Below are 26,363 nucleotides of genomic sequence, written 5' to 3'. Positions count from 1 at the left end.
GTAGTAGTTCACTGCGCCATCTTCACATTTTTTATACAAACTCAAGAGTACCCCTTTAAATGCATTTTTTTGGAAAGGGGAGGAGGAAACCCACACAACCATAGGGAGAATTTATCAACTCCATATAGATATTTCCCTTGGTCTAATTAAACCTATGACCCCAGTGTTACAAGGCAATAGTGGTAGCCACTAAGTCACCATGGTACGTAGATGAGTAAAGTTGCAAAATACCCTTTAGTTGTCATTTAGCATGTGGTAGTCAATAGAGTCCATGTGACCCCAGTCTAATTTAAAATAAAACCTATTGACAGAATAGAAGGGTAGAAATGCTACTTAATCCTGTTTTTTTCCGGGTATCATTAGAACATCAGAAATCCATTTAAGTTAATGAGTCTGAGATGCAATACCAGGGACAACCCATGAATAAGAGTGCCACTGTTTTAGGGAAAAGGCAGACCCTTACTTCTCATGTTGTACAAGCAGTCCTGGTTGCTATTCAGCAAATTCTTACTATTCAGTGTATTTCTTTTCTCCTGTGAGTGCTGGTGAGACCTTTGCTCCCTTTCATTTATAAGTTTTATCCACCTACTAAGAAAACAATGGTTCACACCTCTTAGATGCAAATATACAGTACTGTAAGCATGGAATAAGATAACATAGATTGTAAATCACTTCAATGTCTAGATGAATAAACCACGTTATTTCTTATTCCTAAATATGTTCATTTTCATCCCTCGATGTGATCATCAGCCCTTAGATGACATTGTTGTGCTGGGAAAGTAGTGTAATTGTTGCATGGTAAAAACAGATCATTGCCTTTACTTTCACTTGACATCACTGGCTTGAAATAACCCGACACAATGGAATTTGGAACATCCCACTCCAAGGATAATTAAAATTGTCACATAGGGCACATCTACCAGGGTGGGTGTAATGGAATTGTGCAGGAAAATAAAATGGCAAGTATGCATCCTGTATAGACATGTGCATTATTACTAATACATAGCAAGCTGTAATAAAATGAGATATACTTATTGTTACAGACTTATGTATTATTTTAAGGGGTGGGGATGAGGGACTGGAGTGCAGAATAAGGGTGGGACAGAAGAAAAAGGAGGTGATTGACTGAGACCTACAGTAGGAGAGTGGGTGGAGGGAGATGTGACTGAGATCCTGGTACATTCACACACTGACTCTGCTAGCCTGCACTTGTCTATTACCTATCTGGGTGATGATTATAACTCGCAGCAGTAACACAATGCAGCAATAGTACAGGACCCACTACTGCAACAGCAGCAACACAGCCTTCTCCCAGGACTTCATTGAAGAGCAGACAGCTGACCCTGCCAGATAGAAGACAAAGCAGCTGCATCCCACTGTTGAGTCACCATGAAACCTGTGGACTTCCATGGAGTGCTGGTCATTCTCATGTGCATCTGCCTTGCATTTGGAGATCACCAGGTATGGATTTATGACAGTCCTATCTCCGATTAATAAGTCACAGGTTTCTTACTATCAGTTTGTTGGACTTTGTCCTACTAATGATGCAATCTATGCTGCTTTGTATTAATATACCTATTGCATATGACAGAGGAAGGGCTATGCTTTGGTTGACTGTGACACACTGTGCGGTGTAAATCAGGATTCTGCTGCAATATGTTCTTTCCTACTGTATTACAGGCAAAGCAGCAGCACTGCAGTAACAGCAAAAAGTATAATGGCCTTTAAGTACAAGATTCATTGGGAAATTGATGGGGACACTTAACGTCTTTTCCAAGACTGTACTAGGGCAATCCTCAGGCATAGAGTGCATTTGTCAGTGACTGGAATACTGAGGAATGGGTATGAGTTATCTATGGAATCTGCATCTCCCCAGTCCTGCTATTCTAATACATTGAAGACGCTTGCATGCATCTCGTAAAGCACTCGGCTATTTATGTAATACTGACTACCTGAACCGTATCCATGTAGAAATTCTCTTAAAAGTCATGTTTCAGTGTAGATGATTAATGATAGGATAATAAATGTTTTGGTAAATTAACTACTTACTGCCACTTGTTGCAACAAAAGCATAAATAGTATCTGGACCCAACCCACTTTTTTCCTAAACACACTTTATAGGAAGGTTTGCTGAACCCATCAATTTCAGAGGGATTGGCCATCTATCTCATGTGGATCAATGCATAGCAAACAGCATATGTTGGGGGAAAGAATGATCGGGCATGTTAGATTTCAACATGCCTGATTCATAGTTCTCACAGGAGAAAGATGCTGCAAGAGGTGTCTGGCAGCGGCTAATTCACTTTTTCCTAACTTAAAGTATGTTCTTGGCCAGACAGCTCTTAAAGGGGTACTCCGCCCCTAGACATCTTATCCCCTATCCAAAGGATAGGAGATAAGATGTTAGATCACGGGGGTCCCGTGCCCCTCAATGCAAGTCTATGGGAGGGGGCGTGACTCCCCCTCCCATAGACTTGCATTGAGGGGCGGGGCGTGACGTCACACGGGGGCGGAGTCGTGACGTCACGCTCTTCCGCTCGCGTGGTCGGGATCCGAAGCCTCCAGTGTTGCCGGAAGCCGTTGATCTGGGTGCTGCAGCCGAGATCCCGTGGGTCCCCAGCAGCGGGACCCCCGCGATCTGACATCTTATCCCCTATCCTTTGGATAGGGGATAAGATGTCTAGGGGAAGAGTACCCCTTAAATATATATATATGGACGACTTTAGATAGATTCAGACTAGATAACTATAGACAAAGACTGGTAAATACTACCAACCAGTTTAAAAGGGTTCTGCAGGATTAGTTTGTGTGTGATATTGCAGTTCAATTTTAATGAAGTGAATAGAGCGGAGTTGTAATACCACACACAACCTGAGAACGGCCGTGGTGCTGTTTTTAGAAGACAGCAGCTATGTTTTTCTAACCCTGGACAACCTTTTTAAATATTACTGTCAGGAAGACTAGTGATAAAGTGACAAAGCACAATTCTCTATAACAATAGACAAGGTGCCTCCACAACAGTGCCATCGCATTTATGGCATTTAGGTCATTAAATAAAGTTAGAGTGCTCACTTTCATAATAGATTGTCCAGGCAGCCAGGGGCCTAACAAAATAGTAAAGCTGTATTTGTAAGAATACACATTATTATGTTAAAATGTTATTTATATTGCACGGTAAAAGGAGTGAAAAAATATTTCAAGATCATCCCTTTCCTACAACAAACAGACCCTCATAAATATTCATCAATGGAAATCTAAAAACCATATGGCTCTCCAAATGTGGCAAATAAATATTTGGTTCTCCGGCAATCCTCTTCGCTATCTTCATCTCCAGGCCCGACTTGGAGCATGGGCAGAGCTTAGTGACATCACCGCTGCTGTTCTCTGCTGGGTCCCGCTGCTAGTAAACAGCAGCGGTGATGTCACTAAGCTCCGCCCATGCATGGTATAAACAAAGTAAATAAAAAAATTTATAGAAAAAATACATGTAAATAAGCCCCCTCTAATAAAAGTTTGAATCAGCGCCCTTTTCCTATTTTTTTAAATAAAATAATGTGAAAAAAATGTGATACCGCCGTGTGCGTAAATGTCCGAACTATTAAAATATAGAGTTAGCTAAACCGCACGGTCGATGGTGTACATGTAAAATAAATACCAAAGTCCAAAATTGTGAATTTTTTGTCACTTCATACACCATAAAAATATTAATAAAAAGCAATCAAAAAGTCCCATCAAATCAAAAATGGTACTGCTAAAACTACAGAACACGGTGCAAAAAATGAGCCCTCATATAGCACCATATGCAGAAAAATAAAAAAGTTATAGCGGTCAGATGACAATTTTAAACATTCTAATTTTGGTGCATGTGGTTATCATTTTTTCTTTAAAGTAGTAAAATAAATAAAACCTACATAAATTGGGTATCCCTGTAACTGTATGGATCTACAGAATAAAGATAATGTGTAATTTTTACCGTAAAGTGCACTGCGTAGAAACGGAAGACCTAAAAAGTTGCAAAATGGCGTGTTTTTTTTTCTGCTTCGCCGCAGATTATGTTCTAAAATAAGTAATGTCATTACAAAGTACAATTGGTGATGCAAAAAACAAGCCCTTATATGGGTCTGTAAGTGCAAAATTGAACGTGTTATGGTTTTTAGAAGGGGAGGAGGAAAAAACAAAAGTGCAAAAATGAAGATTGTTTTTAGAGATGAGCGAACTAACAGTAAATTTGATTTGTCACAAACTTCTCGGCTCGGCAGTTGATGTCTTATCCTGCATAAATGAGTTCAGCTTTCAGGTGCTCCCGTGGGCTGGAAAAGGTTGATACAGTCCTAGGAGAATCTTTCCCAGGACTGTATCCACCTTTTCCAGCCGACCGGAGCACCGGAAAGCTGAACTCATTTATGCAGGAAAAGTCATCAACTGCCGAGCCGAGAAGTTTGTGACGAATCGAATTTACTGTAAGTTCGCTCATCTCTAATTGTTTTGAGTTCTTAAGGTGAAAATGGGCTGAGTCCTTAACCCCTTAAGGACAGAGCGTTTTTCCATTTTTGCACTTTCATTTTTTCCTCCTTACATTTTAAAAATCATAACTCTTTAAATTTTGCACCTAAAAATCCATATTATGGCTTATTTTTTGTGCCACCAATTCTACTTTGTAATGACATCAGTCATTTTACCCAAAAATCTACAGCAAAACAAAAAAAAATCATTGTGTGACAAAATTGAAGAAAAAACGCCATTTTGTAATTTTGGGGGCTTCCGTTTCTACACAGTAAATTTTTCGGTAAAAATGACACCTTATCTTTATTCTGTAGGTCCATACGATGAAAATGATCCCTACTTATATAGGTTTGATTTTGTTGTAAAAAAAATTGTGCGTGGAAAAAATCATAACTACAGGCACGGAAATTAACATGTTTAAAATTGTCATCTTCTGACCCCTATAACGTTTTTATTTTTCCGCCTATGGGGTGGTATGGGGGCAAATTTTTTTGTGCCATGATCTGAAGTTTCTAGCAGTACCATTTTTGTTTTGATCGCTTTTTATTCATTTTTTTCATGATATAAAAAGTGACCAAAAATACTCTATTTTGAACTTTGGAATTTTTGTGCATGTACACCATTGACCGTGCCGTTTAATTAACTTTATATTTTTATAGTTCGGACAATTACGTACGCGGCAATAACACATATGTTTATTTTTATTTACACTTTTTTTATGGGAAAAGGGGGGTGATTCAAACTTTTATTAGGGGAGGGGTTAAATGATCTTTATTTACTTTTTTTTTACTTTTTTTTTTTGCCCCCATAGGGGACTATAACATGTATTACATTGATCTATCATACTGTTCAATGCTATGCCATAGCATAGCATTGATCAGTGTTTCACCCGCTTGACTGCTCCTGCCTGGATCTCGGGCACGGAGCAATCATTTGGCGATCGGACAGCAAGGAGGCAGGTGGGGATCCTCCGTGCGTCCTGCATGCTGTTCGGGACGCCACGATTTGACCGCAGCGGTCCCAAACAACACCACTGAGCTAACCGGCAATGTTTACTTTCATTTTAGATGAGGCCATCAAGTTTGATCGCTGCGTATAAAGGGTTAATTTCCCGCAAGGGGTTAAAGGGATATTCCAGGGAAAAACTTCTTTTTTTTTTTTTTTTATATCAACTGGCTCCAGAAAGTTAAACAGATTTGTAAATTACTACTATTAAAAATCTTAATCCTTTTAATAGTTATCAGCTGCTGAAGTTGAGTTGTTCTTTTCTGTCTGAAAACAGTGCTCTCTGCTGACACCTCTGTCTGACTTAGGAACTGTCCAGAGCATAAGAGGATTGCTATGGGGATTTGCTCCTACTCTGGACAGCTCACGAGACAGTTGTCATCAGAGAGCAGTTAGACAGAAAAGAACAACTCAACTTCAGCAGCCAATAAGTACTGGAAGGATTAATATTTTTTTCAATAGAAGTAATTTACAAATCTGTTTAATTTTTCTGGAGCCAGTTGAGTTTTTTTTTTTCCTGGAATACCAATTTAAGGGGTTAAAGGGGTACTCTTGTGGAAAACAATTTTTTTTCAATCAACTGGCTCCAGAAAGATAAACAGATTTGTAAATTACTTCTATTAAAAAAATCTTAATCCTTCTAGCACTTATCAGCTGTTGTATACTACAGGAAGTTAATTTGTTCTTTTCTGTTGCTCTCTGCTGACACCTCTGTCCATATCAGGAACTGTAAGGAGCAGGATAGGTTTGCTGTGGAGATTTGCTTCTACTCTGGACAGTTCCGGACATGGACAGAGGTGTCGGCAGAGAGCATTGTGGTCAGACAGAAAAGAACAACTCAACTTCCTCTGCAGCTGATAATTACTGGAAGGATTAAGATTTTTAATAGAAGTAATTTACAAAACTGTTTAACTTTTTGGCACTAGTAAATTTGAAAAAAAAAAAAATAATTTCACAGGAGTACTCCTTTCAGGCCAAAATGGGCTGTGTCCTTAAAGGGGTTATCCAGAATAAGGTGATTTTAGTACATACCTGGCAGACAGTAATGGACATGCTTAGGAAGGATCTGCGCTTGTCTTGGGGCTAAATTACTGTGTTGTGAGATTACCATAACCCGGCTAGCTTTTTGTGAACTGGTATTTCCTGTTTGACTTTTCATTTTTTTTTTTTTAACTACAAATCCCACAAATGCTTAATTAATCACATTTTGATGACGATGTGGACAGCTAGGTTCACAGTACATGACAATGGTGTTATCTACAGGTCAAGGCCTCTTTATTGCAGAAAATTTGTCCAGCCACACTGCAAAAATTGCTAATATGTGGGATGTGCTGGCAAAACATTTTAAAACTATGGAGGCTCTACCTTGCAACTTACAAATCACACATCCCTCTGTTGTGTTGCTCACTCATTCTGACATCCACTGCTCAGGAAGGGATGTGTCCCAGGCAAGCACTGAGCCCGCCCTCGCCATGCATTTACTTTCTCCCTGAGTCTACTGTGCTTGGTCTCTTCATCCAATCACTGCAGACTGCTATTTACCCCCTCCTCTCTCTTTTTAGACAGGAGTCTCAATTGATAGACAGGACTGGAGAGAGCACAGATGAGTGCTAATCCTGCCCTTACTTCCTGGACTTTGTCCCAGCCTATACTTCACCTGGGATAAAGATGGATGCTTAGTGGCCTTTTTTTTTTTTTTTTTTTTAAGCCATTGTTTTTATAAAAATGAGATCCATTTTTTATGAAATATATAAGAAATGTTAATGTTTAGCCAACATGTACAACATATAAAAAGTGTTTGATCCTGACAGTGCCTATTCAAAGAATGTGCTGATATCTTGGTAGCAGCCTAGCAGATACTACAGATCTCCTTAAGGGTGCGTTCACACTACGGAATCTCCGCTCGCTGAATTCCGCAAGTGGATATTCCGCCTGGCGGCCGCCGCCGACAATGCTTCGGCGCTAGGGCCGCGGGGCACTGAGCCGTCACCATTGACGGCTATGCAGTGCTCGCGGAATCCACGCAAAGAATGAACATGTTCTGTCTTCTGTGTTTGCGCTGAACAATTTCAGCGGCGGTCAATTCAATTAATGTTAAGTTCACACCGCGGAATTCCGCTTGCGGAGTTCCGCTCGTGGAATTCCGCGAGAATGTCGTAGTGTGAACATGGCCTTAGAGGTCTTGTGCAGTCAATGCCTCAGTGGGTCAGAGCTGGTTTTACAGTACACAGGGACCCACACAATATTAGGCATGTTATTTTAATGCTACAGGTATTCAGTTTGTTGCATACTGCACTTGGCATATAAACATTAAAAAACTCATTTTTACTTTTACAGATAACCCACATGCATTACAATTATGCATTAGTATTTATCCTGGGGATTAGGTTCACAGAGCCGACTACAAATGCACACAAAAGGAACAAGGAATGGAATGTCCAGCGCGGAGGATCGTGCAAAGATGAAGTTCTTTATTGATAAAAAGCCATAACAGGGGTAAAGGTAACGCGTTTCAGGTGCGTTAGCACCCTTAGTCGTACATGTACGACTAAGGGTGCTAACGCACCTGAAATGCGTTACCTTTACCCCTGTTATGGCTTTTTATCAATAAAGAACTTCATCTTTGCACGATCCTCCGCGCTGGACATTCCATTCCTTGTTCCTATTCGTGGTGCTGCCTTGCACAGTCCGTGCGCTCTGGGGCCGTAGAGGGTGAGCTGAAAATCCTGTCTATTGCTTGAATACAAATGCACACAGTTTAGGTTCAGAAAGGATATCCTCTATTGGTCTCAGGTTTTTATGGAGTTTTGTATTTATAGCATGCACTGCAATAAAATCATGTAAGTTCATACCTTGCCTGCCATAACATCTATTCTGCTCTGCCTCCAGCTCAAGGTTACTATCCTCAGTGTTTATAGATCACATGTGCATACCTCACATAGAAGACTCAACTACATGATAGCAAATAGGGACATTCTGTTTGTTGACATTACATTATGATATGGACTAAAATGACCCTGTTCTTAAGATAAATGTTCAGTCACAATAGAAAGGAAGAACTATGGAAAATTGCAGGGTTACATAGCCTTAGCACAGAGTCTACATAGCAATAATAACCGTAATACAGTAGTCCCTCAAGTTACAATATTAATCGGTTCCAGGACGACCATTGTGTGTTGAAACCATTGTATGCTGAGACCATAATATCATCCAAAAATAGTAAAAAGTGAGGATTAAAGATAAATAAGCAGATAACTAAAACAGATAAAGCAAATCCTTACATATAAAAGTAATAAAGATCTGCTGGGAGCTGTAATCACTGTCTATTTCAGTGTTTCCCAACCAGGGTGGCTCCAGCTGTTGCAAAACTACAACTCCCAGCATGCCCGGTCAGCCTTTGGCTGTCCAGGGATGCTGGAAGTTGTAGTTTTGCAACAGCTGGAGGCACCCTCATTGGGAAACACTGGTCTATGTAGAGGAGAGGAGCTTCTTCAGGGTCCTGTACAGTACATGCAATGTCCTAACAAGTAAAATGGAGCCGCCCTTACTTGGTGTCCAAAGGAGCAGCTAACCCTGGCACAGGTAAAGAGTACAGAACATGTAATACCTCCTTGTACTGTAGGGGGCACTACCAGACACCTAGACATACACTTTAGGAATACTGGGGTTTTACCAGTGAATTCCCATTCTGATTGGTCAATTCTTCCAGCCATTGACATGTTTTGCAGATTCCATAACATTGTATGTTGAGTCTGGTTTCAAGTTACAATGGTCTTTTCTGGACCATTGTATGTTGAAACTATTGTATTTTGAGGCCATTGTAAGTTGAGGGATCACTGTATCCTCATTTTGGGGTATCAAAATTACTGTGTCATCTTTTTTGATAATATTGTGTGACCGAAAAAAGTTAAAAAGTTGTTTTGGTCAGCACCATCTGTGTGAAATTTTCTAGGGGTGTTTCATGCGCAGCACTAGTTGAATGAATTGTTTATGTGCAGGACATTATCTGGGTCCTAATAAAACAATAGTGTCAATGTTGTATTGGAAAAGAAACAACAGCTGCTGGTTGGTTTTTCAAAAGCTATTAAAACCCCCAAACACCCCACTGTTTCTCAAGGTGTCTAAATAAAGTACCCCGAGTCAAAAAGGTTTCATAAAACAACCCATAAAGTTCCCATCATATAAAATTGCTTTGCTTACATCATATTACTTTGTGGTGAAGCTATTAGTTGCTGAGCAGTTTTTACTAGTGATTAATGGCATTGTCTTGACTCACCTTTGAACTCTGGGGCAGTGGAGGGGTTGCCCTTTTAGTTCACTTGGTTTAGCCCCATCATAAATTGTGTTGTGTGTGTGGGGGGAGGGAATGATTGCAGTGGGATCCATGAAATAGCCACCCAGCAGCCTACATTATAACACTGAAATAAAAAAGCACAAACGGATGCGCTCCGTAGTGTAACACCAAAGGTGAGTTGGTAACGCTAAGTGTGAATTGCGCTTACCACATGAAGTTGTACTCCAACCAAGTACAACAATGGAACAGGGCGTATCATCAAAGGGTCTCTGCAGCTTCGTCCCGCTGAAATAGAATCACGATAAAAACAAGCAATCTCCAGGTAGCAGAGCGGGATCAATGGAAGCGCTGAGACCATATAAGAAGTTAAAAGGATTTATTTCCCATAATGCAACGCGTTTCACGATCACCCGCTTCCTCAGGAAGCGGGTGACCGTGAAACGCGTTGCATTATGGGAAATAAATCCTTTTAACTTCTTATCTGGTCTCAGCGCTTCCATTGATCCCGCTCTGCTACCTGGAGATTGCTTGTTTTTACATTATAACACTGGTATCCTTCTAGAGGGCCACTATAATACTGCAAATGTGCAACAGGCTTGAGGAACACTGCAATACTGCATTACCCCTAGAATACAACCAGCCTGCAACAAATCCATCTGGGAGCGGCCAACACTGGGCGTTTGCAGCAAATGGAAAAAGTCTGCAGGAGATGCTTTCCTGGGATAACAGACATACCCAAGGGTACACATACCATAAATGAGATATGTGTCTAATAATGGCAGACTCGGGGGAGCATTATCAAACCTTGTGCTAAGGAACAGTAAGCCGAATAGATTCCACATTTAATGTTTCAGAGGCCTTTAAATAAGTGAAAGCTGGAATCACCCAATAGCTCCACTGTTCTATTGCACAAGGTTTGATAAATCTCGGCCTTAATAATATTAGGAAAATATAAAGTGCCCAAAACTTGGCCTTAAAGAGAATCTGTCATCAGTTTTGCAGTAGCACAATTTGTTCTAAAAAGTCATCAGGAAGAAGAGAGCACACATATCCTTGTTCTTGGTCATGCACATTGCATAACTGAGGAAACTGAATTTTATTGTCCCAATTGCAACTGCCTATGGTTCTAAGAAGCGGGCTCTACTCCTGGGTTCCCTCAGGATTGACAGCTCTAGCAGTCTTCTAACTGGACACTAAAGCTGTCAATCATTGGTAAGAGGTGGATTAAGGGATGCTCCCATTACAGGGAACCCGAAAGAAGAGCCATCCTCTTGAACCTATCGGCAGCTGCGGCCAGGACATTAAAGGAGTAGTTTGGTGATATATAACTTATCCCCTATCCAAAGGATAGGGGTAAGTTATACATCGCGGGGGGTCCGAGCGCTGGGACCCCCACGATCTCCTGAACGGGGCCCTGGCAGTCTGGCATGAAGGGGGAATGCCAACCCCCCGCACAGAGCGCCTTCCGACACGCCCCCTCCATGTATCCCAAAGAGATACATGGAGGGGGTGTGCCAGGCACGGCTTCCTGCGGGTGTCGGAATGGCCGCTTCCGGCAAACTGCCGGGGCCCTGTGCAGGAGATCGTGGGGGCCCCAGCTCTACAGTCATGGCTGTAAATGTTGGCAACCCTGAAACTTTTCAAGAAAATTAAGTATTTCTCACAAAAAAGGATTGCAGTAACACAGGTTTTCCTATACACATGTTTATTATCTTTGTGTGTATTGGAACTAAACCAAAAAAGGAGGAAAAAAAGAAAATTGGACATAATGTCACACCAAACTCCAAAAATTGGACTGGACAAAATTATTGGCACCTTAAACTTAATATTTGGTTGGACACCTTTTGGAAAAAATAACTGAAATGAGTGGCTTCCTATAACCATCAATAAACTTCTTACACCTCTCAGACGGAATGTTGGACCACTCTTCCTTTGCAGACTGCTCCAGGTCTCTCTTATTGGAAGGGCACCTTTTCCCAACAGCAATTTTAAGATCTCTCCACAGGTATTCAATGGGATTTAGATCTGGACTCATTACTGGCCACTTCAGAACTCTCCAGGGGTTTGTTGTTATCCATTTCTGGGTGCTTTTTGATGTGTGTTTGGGGTCATTGTCCTGCTGGAAGACCCAAGATCTCAGACACAAACCCAGCTTTCTGACACTGGGCTGTACAGTGTGACCCAAGATCTGTTGGTAATCCTCAGATTTCATGATGCTTTGCACACATTCAAGGCACCCAGTGCCAGAGGCAGCAAAATAACCCCAAAACATTGAACCTCCACCATATTTTACTGTAGGTACTGTGTTCTTTTCTTTGTAGGCCTCATTCCGTTTTCGGTAAACAGTAGAATGATGTTCTTTACCAAAAAGCTCTATCTTGGTCTCATCTGTCCACAAGATGTTTTCCCAGTAGGATTTTGGCTTACTCAAGTTCATTTTGGCAAAATGTAGTCTTGCATTTTTATGTCTCTGTGTCAGGAGTGGGATCCTCCTGGGTCTCCTGCCATAGCGTTCCATTTGATTTAAATGTCAATGGATAGTTCGCGCTGACACTGATGTCCCTGAGCCTGCAGGACAGCTTGAATATCTTTGGAACTTGTTTGGGGCTGCTTATCCACCATCCAGACTATCCTGCTTTGACACCTTTCATCAATTTTTCTCTTCCGTTAACGGCCAGGGAGATTAGCAACAGTGCCATGGGTTGCAAACTTTTGATAATGTTGTGCGCTGTGGAGAAAGGCAAATCTAGATCTCTGGAGATGGACTTGTAACTTTGAGATTTTTCCAAAATTTTGGTTCTCAAGTCCTCAGATAGTTCTCTTGTCCTCTTTCTGTTGTCCATGCTTAGTGTGGCACACACAGACACACAATGCAAATGCTAAGTGAACTTCTCTCCTTTTTATCTGCTTTCAGGTGTGATTTTTATATTGTCCACACCTGTTACATGCCCCATCTTAGTTTTAAGGAGCATCACATGCTTGAAACAATCTTATTTTTCCACAATTTTGAAAGGGTACCAACAATTTGTCCAGCCAATTTTCAGAGTTTGGTGGGACATTATGTCCAATTTGCTTTTTTCCCCCTCCCTTTTTGGGTTTAGTTCCAAGACACACAAAGGGAATAAACATGTGTATTGCAAAACATGTGTTACTGCAATCCTTTTCTGTAAGAAATACTTCATTTTCTTGAAAAATTTCAGGGGCGTCAACATTTACGGCCATGACTGTATAACTTATCCCCTATTCTTTGGATAGGGGATAAGTTATATTTTTAATCCTTTAAAATGCTGTATTCTTGGTCATGCAAGGTACTTGACAAACAACAAATTTATCTGTGCTCCCCCCTTCCGGGTGGCTATTTAGGGCTGGTGACAGATCCACTTAAAAGGTAGCATTTCTTTTTTAGAATACAAATACTTTATAATTATTATATGAGTAGTACGACATTAACATATTAATGTACATAATGTGCTAAAGCAAGTGAATCAGCTAAATGAATATTTGAATTTATTATTATTCATACAAAATATGCACAATTTGTAACCAATATATATTATGAATATATCTATAATGTTTTTATCTATGTGGTGGCGGGGTGTGTGGTGCAGGGCAGATGTTGTTACCCTAGGGGCAGATGGCATTAACCACTTGTATTCGTGACGCCAGGGCATGGCTTAGCCTATTACCACCCGAAGGAATACCGCTGGATCCTGGGCTAGGCACAGGGGCAATAAAGACTCCAACGCCAAGTTACAGACATCGGTAGCTTTACTGAGGGTAGACAGTTGGCAAAGTCTATACAGTTCATCCAGGGCCCAAGGAGGTGATCAGTGACGCAGAGACCTAAAGGGCTTGCTGGGACTTGTATTAGGACTGGACATATGAATGCAGATCACGCTGACTTGACAGATGACAGGGACTGACTTGACCCGACTCATAAAGCTGTGACTTTAGCTTACTTGACTTGATAGTGGCTGCAGGACTTGACTTTGAGGCCTCCAACACTCTGGACACACACACTAGACACAACTGCACTGGACCTCAGCTTAGCAGAAGAGCAGACCTCAAAGAGAGAGAGAAGCCAGCTCCACCCAGGGCTTATATGGGGGAGACTAGCAGGGAGCCCATAAGTCACTCTTGGGATCACCTGCTCACTGGTACCTCCTGGGTAACAATCACATGACATATCACATGGTATAACTCTTAAAGCAACATTACATTTTATAACACTTTACATGGTAAAAGATATTTACAATGGGGAAACAAGTGCAGGGGGCCTTGGGGACACTGAAGGAGGCTGCCTGACAGGACAGCAGGAGCACAGGGTAACACCTCCCGTACTGGGCTACCACATCTACATTCTATCAAAAGTTTTTGCAAATGACAGGTACACTTTAATGATTCATCCACAATATTAATATTACTATAAATTAGATATTCTCTTTGTAAAAATACATACATTTATGAAAAAAGACAAGACAAGGACAACCCCTAGCCTAAACTCCCGCCATAAAAAACATATATCCCCATAAAACTGAAGCACTCCTATATGTGCCGTTAGTATATGACAAAACATGATCACAAATCAGGCAAAAAAAATAACACCTAGTAATTACCACAATCAAATTATCATTACTTCCTAATACCAATCTAGATAATCCATTATTGCACATAGCCCAATTCACACTCAATCACACGCTAAACCAGAAACCCACTATATGCAGACTACAGATCCAGGAGGTAGGTTAAGCTTTTTGGGAACATTGTGGGTCTGTTTGGGCTATATGGCAGGAGTAAGGGCAATGTAACAAGCATTAAAGGGGTACTCCAGCCCTAAGACATCTTATCCCCCTGATCGCGTGGAATTTTGTGCCACTTGGGACCCCGCAATATTTCATGCAACACCCCGGTATCATCAGCCTCTAGAGCGAACATCGCTCCAGGTCTGATGAATCATGATGAACCTGATGAATCTATTTTTTATGTGTCTAGCACCTTTATTTATTTTTTTATTACACTTTTAATTTAGCTCACTAGTCTGAATTCCTCTCAAAGGGAGGGGTGTGACCTCACTGTGTAGGTCTCTGCCCCCTCCCTCAGTATGCTGTCTGCTCACAAGTCCCCTAGCATTAGCAAAACTACAACTCCCAGCTTGCCCTCACTGACTGTAGCGGGACACAAGCTGACAGTGGGAGGATTTTTCCTCCAGCTCTGAGCCCTGCGCTCACAGCTGTCAATCAAGTAAGTGTGTCCATGACATAGGTGATGATGCATGGACACAGCAGGACTAGTATGTGTCCAAGCAGGCAGGGGGGCAGTTATTCAGTATGAAATACAGAGAATTTTCTAATGAAAGCAATTGCAAAACCTATTTGTTGCTTTACAACATATCAAAAGTTTTTGTATCTGACAGTGCCCATTTAAGTTAAAAAGCACAAGAGCACATTATTCACATTGTATCTGAAATTTACTGTTAGAGCAATTCTTTAATATACTCTGAAAAGTCACCCCTTAGCTGGAGGCATTCTTTAACTACACTATGTATACAATTACAAATTCAGAATATATATATATATATGGTTACTGTGACATCTGAGAGCAAAAATACATCTCTGTTCATATATATATACATATATATATATATATATATATATATATATATATATATATGTTTATATATACATTGCCCACCATTTAGAGAGTACTTCCAGTAACACTTTTAGCTTGGAGCATTCCAGCAGGTCATAAGTTCCATTATTTAAATAGGCCTTGCTATACCCTATAACCCTGATGTTACAAAGCTGTATTAAAATGTTATTGTGCTATGTAATTATGAAGCCAAAAAAAAAAAAAAAACAGTGCCAAGATTCGGGGCCCCAGTTCTGTATAGGTAGTATATGTTTTATTTTACACCCACCTAAATAACTGCCTTTTTATGTACAGGGCTCCTTGTATTGCCTGATTGTCTGGTTGTTTTAACACAACACAACATGTTTGTCTGGTACTTAAATGTGCAGTAGCACCCACTTGTATAATATTCTGTATCCATTGCTATATAACACACACATAAGATACATTTCACCTTATTTTACAGTAATTTGTAAACAAGATTACTGGTGAAATATTTAATACTGGAGAACATGGTCATGCATAAACAAGTGCATTTTTTGCACAATGAATTGTAAATTCCCCTCACTGACCTTTATTGTTATTTGATTTATACAGTATGTATTTGAACTGTGACCAATAAATCATTCGTTTAGTAATTCTTATGGTCACCAATGCCCTTTTACTGTGCTTTAAAGGGATACTCTGCCCCTAGACATCTTATCCCCTATCCAAAGGATAAGGGATAAGATGTCTGATAGCGGAGGTTCCGCCGCTGGGGACCCCCGCATTCTACCATGCGGCACCCACCTGTAACGGCTTCCGGAACCGCTGGAGGCCCTCAGACTAATACCATCCCGACCACACTGTCATGCCCCCTCCCATAGACTTGCAGTGAGGGGGCGGGGTGTGACATCACACGGGGGCGGAGTCATGACGTCATGATCTTACGTCCCCGTGGTTGGGATGGTATTAGCCTGAGGGCCTCCAGCGGTTCCGGGAGCCGTTACAGGTGGGTGCCGCATGGTAGAATGCGGGGGTCCCCAGCGGCGGGATAGGGGATAAGATGTCTAGGGGCGGTGTACCCTTTTAAAATAAATGTGGCCCTGATGAGATATATATATCTTCTTTGTCTAGGCAATAATCAAGCCTTCAAGCGGATTATTACAGAGGTCCTTGACAATATAATGAATACAGAGGATAAATTAAACTGTCTTTAGACAATCCGAGCTCAATTTTCAGTTTTTGAAGGTATTATCTCATTTCTGGAACCTCCAGAAAACAGCTGTAATCTGTGGGGAAACCTAGCTGCAAGTGTACAATTTGTTTCACAACGTTATCCCCTATTTACACCATAGGGAATAGAAAGATAATCCTGGGAATCCAACCACTGGGACCTACAGTAATCACGAGAATGATCGCTTGTCCTATGTTAGGCAGTACCCATGCCTAGGCCTAAGCAAGGGTACTGCCTAACATGGGCCAAGAAACAAAATAACAGTTAGGGTGCATTTTACTCATTTCAGAAGCTATTTTTATTAATGTATCCCACAAATGATGAATATGTGAAAAAAGCTCATTTAAATATTTTACACTGCCTCAAAGAATGCACAATTAACACAAGTGGTACTTAAGGGGGTGTAGTTTTTTAAAAAGAGGTTACTTGTGAGGGTGCAGTATGGTTCTGCAAGCTTCAATCCTTTGCAGGCATGGAGTGGGACCTATCATTTTTATAATGATGTTCTAAAAACCAAATAATGTTCCTTTCCTTCTGGGTCCCACCATGTAGCAAAGCAACCAAATATGACCTAATCAGAGGTATTGCCAAACACGACAAACAGCGTAATAAAATATGGGGTGCATTTTCTCCTTTTCAGATGCAATGTGCAAAAAATATGTCCCACAAATAATGCATTTGTGAAAAAAAAGCTAATTTCCATTTTTTTCCTATGACTTTGTAACCATTTCAGCCAAAAAAAAAGCCTACTCAATTTTAGTCTTGATGAATACTTTAGGGGGTGTAGTTTCCAAAATGGGGTCACTTGTGGGGGTTCTGTATGGTTCTCTGCAAGCATGAAGTTCGGCCTAAAACGATGCCCTGAAAGCCAAATAGCGCTGCTCTCCTTCTGAGTCCTGCCACACGGCCAAGGAACCAAATATGGCCTAAATGGTGTATTTCTGAACAAAGAACGAGCAGCTTAAAAAAAAAATATAGGGTGTATTTATCCCAATATCAGAAGCAATGTGCAAAAAATATGTCCCACACATTATGCTAATTTTAATGTAAATTTAAATGTTTTACACTGCTTTTGTAATAATTCCTGACAGAAAACTATGGGGGAGATTTATCAAAACCTGTGCAGAGCAAGAGTGGTGCAGTTGCCCATAGCAACCAATCAGATTGCTTCTTTCATTTTTCACAGGCCTTCATGAATATTAAAGAAGCGTACTGATTGGTTGCTATGGGCAACTGGGCAACTTTTCCTCTGCACAGGTTTTGATAAATCTCCCCCTATGGTGTTAAAATACTCACTATACCTCCTAATGAATACATTGAATGGTCTAGTTTTTAAAATAGGGTCATTGGTGTGTGTGTGTTGGTTCCCATGTTCTACCACGTTCAGGTTTCTGCAAACTTTGCATAGCACATTAAAAAAAAGCAAATAGAAATGTCAAATTTGCTAAATTTTCAAAATTTCAAGTAAAATTGTTAGGCTTCTAATCCATCTAAAATCTTAAAAAATAAATGCTGTCAAAATAAAGTAGACATCTGAAAGTATAAGTTTCATAAAATATTTGTTTAGTATACACACAGTGGGGCAAAAAAGTATTTAGTCAGCCACCAATTAGTTCTCCCACTTAAAAAGATGAGGCCTGTAATTTTCATCATAGGTATACCTCAACTATGAGACATAATGATAAAAAAAAATCCATAAAATCACATTGTCTGATTTTTTAAGAATTTATTAGCAAATTATGGTGGAAAATAAGTATTTGGTCACCTACAAACAAGCAAGATCCTTTGGATAGGGGATAAGATGTCGAGGAATGGAGTACCCCTTTAAGGGTATTTACTGCTGCAGATCTGATGCTGTGTTCATATTTTTATTGTTGAATTTATATTGTTATAACTGCATCAAATCTGCAGCAGCAAATCCACAGTAGATATGGTATGTGTAAATACACCCTAAAGAGTCTCTCTCAAATTCTGTGCAGATCGCTTCTTTCATTTTGCAGAGGACTTGTTAAAAATGGAAGAAGTGAGCTGATTGGTTGCTATGGGCAACTGAGCTACTAATAAATCTCCTCATAGTACATTTGGAAGGTTTTCAGGCTCTTTCCCTTTTTTCACATTTTGTAATGTTGCGGACCTTTGCAAGAATAAAAAATAATAATAATTCCCCCCATCATTCTGCACTCAATACCCCATAATTACAAATATTGCCTTGCAGCCTCTAGTCTTCTGGGGTATGATGCCAAAAGATTTGTAGACTTGGATTAGTAGCTTTTCTGTCATTCTACTTTGTAAATCTTCTCAAACTCTGTCAGGTTGGGTGGGGACCGTCGGTGGACAGTCATTTTAAAGGGGTTATCCACCATAAGGTGATTTTAGTACGTACCTGCCAGACAGTAATGGACATGCTTAGGAAGGATCTGTGCTTGTCTTGGGGCTAAATGGCTATGTTGTGAGATTACCATAACACTCTGGATAGCTTTTTGTGAACTGGAATTTCCTGTTTGACTTTTCTTTTTTTGACTACAAATCCCACAATTCCATTTTCCTCCCTCCCACACATCAGCCACCCCACCCATTGAAACATAAATGTGCTGCATCCATTCAAAAGACCTGTGGTTTTCAATCAGGGTGCCTACAGCTGTTGCATTAGTTGCAGATTGATCCCTCCACCCATTGAAGCAGACAGGCTCCCTTGTCATCAGCTGACTAGTGAGTAAGGTCTCGGCCACACTGCAAGCTGGGAAAAATCTGAGACAACAGTCATTTTGTATGCTGGTAAAAATAAATATTGCGGTGAAAATCACATAATAATTGTGAGAAAACCATCACACACAGGTACAGACACTATATTATGAACTACACTAACTTTACAACCCCTGTAGCATAATCAAATACATTTCTTTTTTCCAGGAATACCCCTTTAAGGTTTCTCCCGAGATGGGTTCAAGTCATGTCAGTGAGTTTACATAGTTTTCATTAAGAACTAGCTGAGTAACCAGTGTTGCCCGTTTTTTCCTACCTAATCCTTGTCGGGGAGAAAAAGCAAGAAGCTTTTGTCCTTCTTTGGTCCTCATATCCTGACCCAATATCCTGTCCTCATATACTGACCCTATATCCCCTTCTCATATCGCAACCTCAAATCCCATCCTCATATCCTGTCCTTATAGCCTGTCCTCATATCCCCAGTTCATATGCCTACTTGTGAGAGACTTTAACCCCTTAAGGACCAGGCCCATTTTGGTCTTAAGGACCAGAGCATTTTTTGCACATCTGACCACTGTCACTTTAAGCATTAATAACTCTGGGATGCTTTTACTTTTCATTCTGATTCCGAGATTGTTTTTTGTGACATATTCTACTTTATGTTAGTGGTAAAATTTTGTCGATACTTGCATAATTTCTTGGTGAAAAATTCCCAAATTTGATGAAAAAATAGAAAATTTAGCATTTTTCTAACTTTGAATCTCTCTGGTTGTAAGGGAAATAGACATTCCAAATAAATTATACATTGATTCCCAAATACAATATGTCTACTTTATGTTTTGAAGTTGACATGTTTTTACTTTTGGAAGACATCAGAGGGCTTCAAAGTTCAGCAGCAATTTTCAAATTCGGAATTTTTCATGGACCAGTTCAGGTTTGAAGTGGATTTGAAGGGCTTTCTTATTAGAAATACCCCAAAAATGACCCCATTATAAAAACTGCACCCCTCAAAGTATTAAAAATGACATTCATTTTTACACTGGCATGTTCTTGTAGACCCAAGGGGTAAAAGGAGCGAAATCTTCCTAAAATGTGTAACCCAATTTCTCTCAAGTAAGGAAATACCTCATATGTGTGTCAAGTGTTCAGCGGGCACAGTAGAGGGCTCAGAAGGGAAGGAACGACAGTGGGATTTTGGAGAGTGAGTTTTTCTGAAATGGTTTTTGGGGGCATGTCACATTTAGGAAGCCCCTATGGTGTCAGAACAGCAGAAAACCCCCTAAGGCACGTAACAAGGGGTCCAGTGAGCCTTAACACCCCACAGGTGTTTGACGACTTTTCGTTAAAGTGCAGTTTTTCCCAAATTTACAATTTTTACAAAGGGTAATGGGAGAAAATGCCCCCATTTGTAACCCCATCTCTTCTGAGTATGGAAATACCCCATGTGTGGACATAAAATGCACTGTGGGCGCACTACAATGCTCAGAAGAGAACGAGTCACATTTGGCTTTTGGAAAGCAAATTTTGCTGAAATGGTTTTTGGGGGCCTTTTGCATTTAGGAGGCCCCTATGGTGTCAGAACAGCAAAAAAACAAAAAAAAAAAAAACAAAAACACATAGTTACATAGTTAGTATGGTTGAAAAAAGACAAACGTCCATCAAGTCCAACCAGGGGATTGAAGGGAAGGATGTAAGGGGATAAGGGAAAGGGATGTAGTTTTATAATTCTGCATAAGCATTAATGTTATTTTGTTCCAGGAATGTATCTAACCCTGCTTTAAAGCTGTTAATTGTTCCTGCTGTGACCAGTTCCTGAGGTAGACCGTTCCATAAATTCACAGTCCTCACGGTAAAGAAGGCGTGCCGCCCCTTTAGACTAAACCTTTTCTTCTCCAGACGGAGGGAGTGCCCCCTCGTCCTTTGGGGGGGTTTAACCTGGAACAGTTTTTCTCCATATTTTTTGTATGGGCCATTTATATACTTATATACGTTTATCATATCCCCCCTTAAACGTCTCTTCTCAAGACTAAACAATTGTAACTCCTTTAATCGCTCCTCATAGCTAAGATGTTCCATGCCCCATATTAGTTTAGTCGCGCGTCTCTGCACCCTTTCCAACTCCGCAGTGTCCCTTTTATGAACAGGCGACCAAAACTGAACAGCATATTCCAGGTGAGGCCGTACCAATGCTTTATAAAGGGGGAGTATTATGTCCCTGCCCCTCGAGTCCATGCCTCTTTTTATACATGACAATATCCTGCCGGCTTTGGAAGCAGCAGCCTGACATTGCATGCTATTTTGTAGTCTGTGATCTACAAGTACACCCAGATCCTTCTCTACCAGTGACTCTGCCAGTTTAATCCCCCCTAAGACATACGACGCATGCAGGTTATTAGTACCCAGATGCATAACTTTACATTTATCCACATTGAACCTCATTTGCCAAGTGGATGCCCAGACACTTAGTCTATCCAAGTCATCTTGTAACTTATGCACATCCTCTATAGACTGTACCGTGCTACAAAGCTTGGTGTCATCTGCAAAGATAGAAACAGAGCTGTTAATACCATCCTCTATATCATTGATAAATAAATTAAACAGCAGCAGGCCCAGTACTGAACCTTGGGGTACACCACTAATAACCGGGGACCAATCAGAGTACGAATCATTGACCACCACTCTCTGGGTACGATCCATGAGCCAGTGTTCAATCCAGTTACAAACTAAAGTTTCCAAGCCCAAGGACCTTAACTTACCTGTCAGATGTCTGTGAGGGACAGTATCAAACGCTTTGGCAAAATCCAGAAACACTATATCCACAGCCATTCCTCTGTCAAGGCTACTACTCACCTCTTCATAAAAGCAAATTAGATTGGTTTGACAACTTCTATCCTTAGTAAACCCATGCTGGCTATCACTTATAATACTATTATCCCCTATGTATTCCTGTATGTAATCCCTTATAAGTCCTTCAAACAATTTACCCACAATGCACGTTAGACTTACCGGTCTATAATTGCCTGGCGAAGACCTAGAGCCCTTCTTGAAGATTGGTACCACATTAGCCTTGCGCCTGTCCCTTGGCACAATACCGGACACCAGAGAATCTCTAAATATCATGAACAAGGGTACAGATATTACTGAACTTACCTCTCTAAGAACTCTTGGGTGTAGTCCATCCGGCCCTGGAGATTTGCTTACATTTACTTTACTTAACTTACCTTGTACCATCTCTACATTAAGCCAGTTCAATACATTATATGATGTGTTACCAGCACTGACCTGGCCAATGTCAGCTCCTTCTTCCATAGTATATACAGAACTAAAGAACCCATTCAGTAGCTCCGCCTTCTCTTGATCGCCCGTGACAACCTCCCCATTATCATTATTAAGGGGTCCTACATGCTCTGTCCTTGGTTTTTTTGTATTCCATGGCACACTATTTTGGAAACTACACCCTTCAAGGAACGTAACAAGGGGTACAGGGAGCCTTAACACCTCACAGGTTTAAGTTGGATGTGTAAATGAAAAAAATATATATTTTCACAAAAATGCTGGTTTTCCCCCAAACTTTACATTTATACAAGGGGTAATAGGAGAAAATGACCCCCAAAATTTGTAACCCCACTTCTTCTGAGTATGGAAATACCCCATGTTTGGAGGTCAAGTGCTCTGCTGACGCACTACAATGCTCAGAATAGGAGGAGCGCCATTGAGCTTTTGAAAAGAGAATTTGTTTGGAATGGAAGTCAGGAGCCATGTGCATTTACAAAGCCCCCCTTGATGCTAGAACAATGGACCCCCCCACATGTGACCCCATTTTCGAAACTACACCCCTCACAGAATTTAATAAGGGGTGCAGTGAGTATTTACACCCCACTGGCGTTTGACAGATCTTTGGAACAGTCGGCTGTGCAAATGAAAAATTGCATTTTTCATTTTCACCGACCACTGTTCCAAAAATCTGTCAGAAACCTGTGGGGCGTAAATGCTCACTGTACCCCTTATTACATTACATGAGGAGTATAGTTTCCAAAATGGGGTCACATGTGTGTGGGGGGGTCCATTGATCTGGCACTATGGGGGCTTTGTAAACACACGTGGCCTTCAATTCCGGACAAATTTTCTCTTCAAAGGCGCTCAATGGCGCTCCCTCTCTTCTGAGCATTGTGGTGCCCACAGAGCACTTTACATCCACATATGGGGTATGTTCTTACTCAGAAGAAATGGGGTTACAAATTTTGGAGGGCTTTTTTTCCCTATTTTTCCTTGTGAAAATGAAAAATTTAGGGTAACACCAGCATTTTTGTGAAATTATTTTTTTCATTTTCCCATACACCTTTAATGAAAATTCCTCAAACGCCTGTGGGGTGTTAAGGCTCACTGTACCCCTTGTTACGTTCCGTGAGGGGTATAGTTTCCAAAATGGGGTTACACGTGGGTAACCGCTGTAAAATCAGCCACCCCTGTGCAAATCACCAATTTTGGCCTCTAATGTACATATTGCACTCTCACTCCTGAGCCTTGTTGTGCAGTCGCAGAGAATTTTACGCCCACATATGGGGTATTTCCGTACTCAGGAGAAATTGCGTTACAAACTTTGGGGCTATTTTTTTCCTTTTACCACTTATGAAAATAAAAAGTATGGAGCAACACCAGCATGTTAGTATAATTTTTTTTTTATTTTTTTACGCTAACAGGCTGGTCTAGCCCCCAACTTTTCCTTTTCATGAGGGGTAAAAGGAGAAAAAGCCCCCAAAAATTTGTTGTGCAATTTCTCCCGAGTACAGAAATACCCCATATGTGACCCTAAACTGTTTCCTTGAAATACAACAGGGCTCTGAAGTGAGAGAGCGCCATGCACATTTGAGGACTAAATTAGGGATTTCATAGGGGTATTCTATGCCAGCGATTCCCAAACAGAGTGCCTTCAGATGTTGCTAAACTCCCAGCATGCCTGGACAGTCAGTGGCTGTCTGGAAATGCTGGGAGTTGTTGTTTTGCAACAGCTGGAGGTACGCAACTACAACTCCCAGCATGCTGGGACAGCTGTTTGCTGTTTGGGCATGCTGGGATATGCAGTTTTGCAACATCTGGAGGGCTACAGTTTAGAAACCACTGCACAGTGATCTCCAAACTGTGGCCCTCCAGATGTTGCAAAACTACAAATCCCAGCATGCCCAGACAGCAAACTGCTGTGTGGGCATGCTAGGAGTTGTAGTTTTGCATCATTTGGAGGGCTACATTTTAGAGACCACTGTAGAGTGGTCTCAAACTATAGCCCTCCAGATGTTGCTAGGCAACTCACCGACTTCCGTAGGATCCAGGGAGCCGCAGCGCCGTCCTCTTCTGCCACCAATCACCAGCCCCGCCGATCGCCGCCCGCTGCCGCCGATGCCGATGGGTAAGTGGACTTCAGCACCGGTCCTCGTCGGTTTCCCCATTCTGCCCGGCCTATTGTGGGTGGTCAGAACGGGGAAACAGAAAGTTAACCCCCTCGCCCCCAATCTGCTATTGGTAGTCGCTACTGGATGACCAGTAGCAGGGATAGGAGGGGTGGCACTCCTGCCACCTCACTCCTATCCCTTCAGGGGGATTGTGGGTGTCTTAGACAACCCCGGACCCCCTTATTTTCCAGGTCACCAGGTCACCGGAGACCTGTATGACCAGGAATCGCCGCAAATCACACTGGCGATTTGCGGTGATCGCCGACCCCTGGGCGTTTGCACGGGGTGTGGGGTGCGTGCTAATAGATATCAGCAGTCGGTCCGGTCCCCGACGAAATTCCCACGGGCGTACAGGTACACCCTTGGTCCTTAATTCCCTGGGAGCGAAGACGTACCTGTACGCCCTTGGTCCCTAAGTGGTTAAACAAAAACATAATTAACCTATCCTATACTTTTAGTTCACATATTAGTAAAATATGTACCAAGTTTCATGGGAATATCTTTAGCCATTTGGAAGTGATGCTGGAACATACACACACACACACACACATACATACATACACACACACACATACATACATACATACATAAATACACACATTGGGGGATATTTATCAAAACCTGTCCAGATTTCTTCTTTCATCTTTAAAGAAGCCTGTGAAAAAAGAAAGAAGCGATCTGATTGGTTGCTATGGACAACTCAGCAACTTTTCCTCTGGACAAGTTTTAATAAATCTCCCTCATTGAGTTTTACATATATATATATATATATATATATAGATAGATAGATAGATAGATAGATAGATATGTCTATACTTTGCTCCATTGTGTCCAATGTGTTCTTGATCAACCCTCTTACCAAGGCCTTCTCCCCCCTACTTAGTTTGGGGGGGCAACCAGGTCTAGGAAGAGTCCTGGTTGTTCCAAACTTCTCTAATTTAAGAATTATAGAGACCGCTCTTTGCAAATTTCAGCTCAGCAGAATTTTTTGTATCCTTCTTGAGATCTATAACTCCACATTATCCTGTCTCTAAGCTCTACAGGCAGTTCTTTTTACCTCATGACTTGGTTTTTGCTCTGATATGTATTGTCAGCTGTGAGTCCTTTCATAGCCAGGGCAGCGTCTCTCCAAATCCTGTCCCTTCGAATTTACCACAGGTGACTCTGACCTGAAAGATGACTAAGAAATGGGACGCCCTAGAGCTAAATTTCACATATAACAGCAAAGGGTCTGAATACTTGTCCTTTCAAAATTTTATTACGGTATTTAACATTTGTAATACATTTGCAAAAAAAAAATGGTATGCCTTTAGAAAAGATGGCACAGAAGAATGAATAAATGTGTTTATAGCATAACACATCTCCCATTAATATTATTGAACTGTCCTTGTAAAGCACAGAAGGGTTCTACACAGAGGTGATCTTTGGAGACACTTTCATCTCTAGCTATAACAGTGACATTGAAAAAACCTGGCATAAGGTTATAACAAGATAAGCTGATGCAGCCACTGTCTGGAATGCAATTGAATTAATACAAGCCCTTCCCCTTACTGGTATTTTGGTGGGT

General features: G+C 41.1%; 1 protein-coding gene across 4 annotated transcripts in view; it reads left to right on the top strand.

The window, feature by feature from the left end:
* Positions 1 to 26,363, top strand: part of LOC130282421 (neurotrypsin-like) — a 106,383-nt gene that overhangs the window by 9,244 nt on the left and 70,776 nt on the right. The window contains exon 1 of one of the 4 annotated variants that reach the window (XM_056530645.1): positions 1,168 to 1,461. The exons of 2 other annotated variants lie outside the window; for them this stretch is intronic. In XM_056530645.1, the coding sequence (XP_056386620.1) occupies positions 1,390 to 1,461 (72 nt within the window). In that variant the 5' untranslated portion in view covers positions 1,168 to 1,389. Of the gene's footprint in view, positions 1 to 1,167; positions 1,462 to 16,641; positions 16,661 to 26,363 lie in introns of those variants that run through there. One more of the 4 variants, XM_056530647.1, reaches the window with a different exon arrangement.

This window comes from Hyla sarda, chromosome 7 (assembly GCF_029499605.1).
Source record: "Hyla sarda isolate aHylSar1 chromosome 7, aHylSar1.hap1, whole genome shotgun sequence".
In the NCBI taxonomy this organism is placed as follows: domain Eukaryota; kingdom Metazoa; phylum Chordata; class Amphibia; order Anura; family Hylidae; genus Hyla; species Hyla sarda.
Note: the sequence above shows the minus strand (reverse complement) of the source record. Positions and strands in the feature narration are given on the sequence as shown.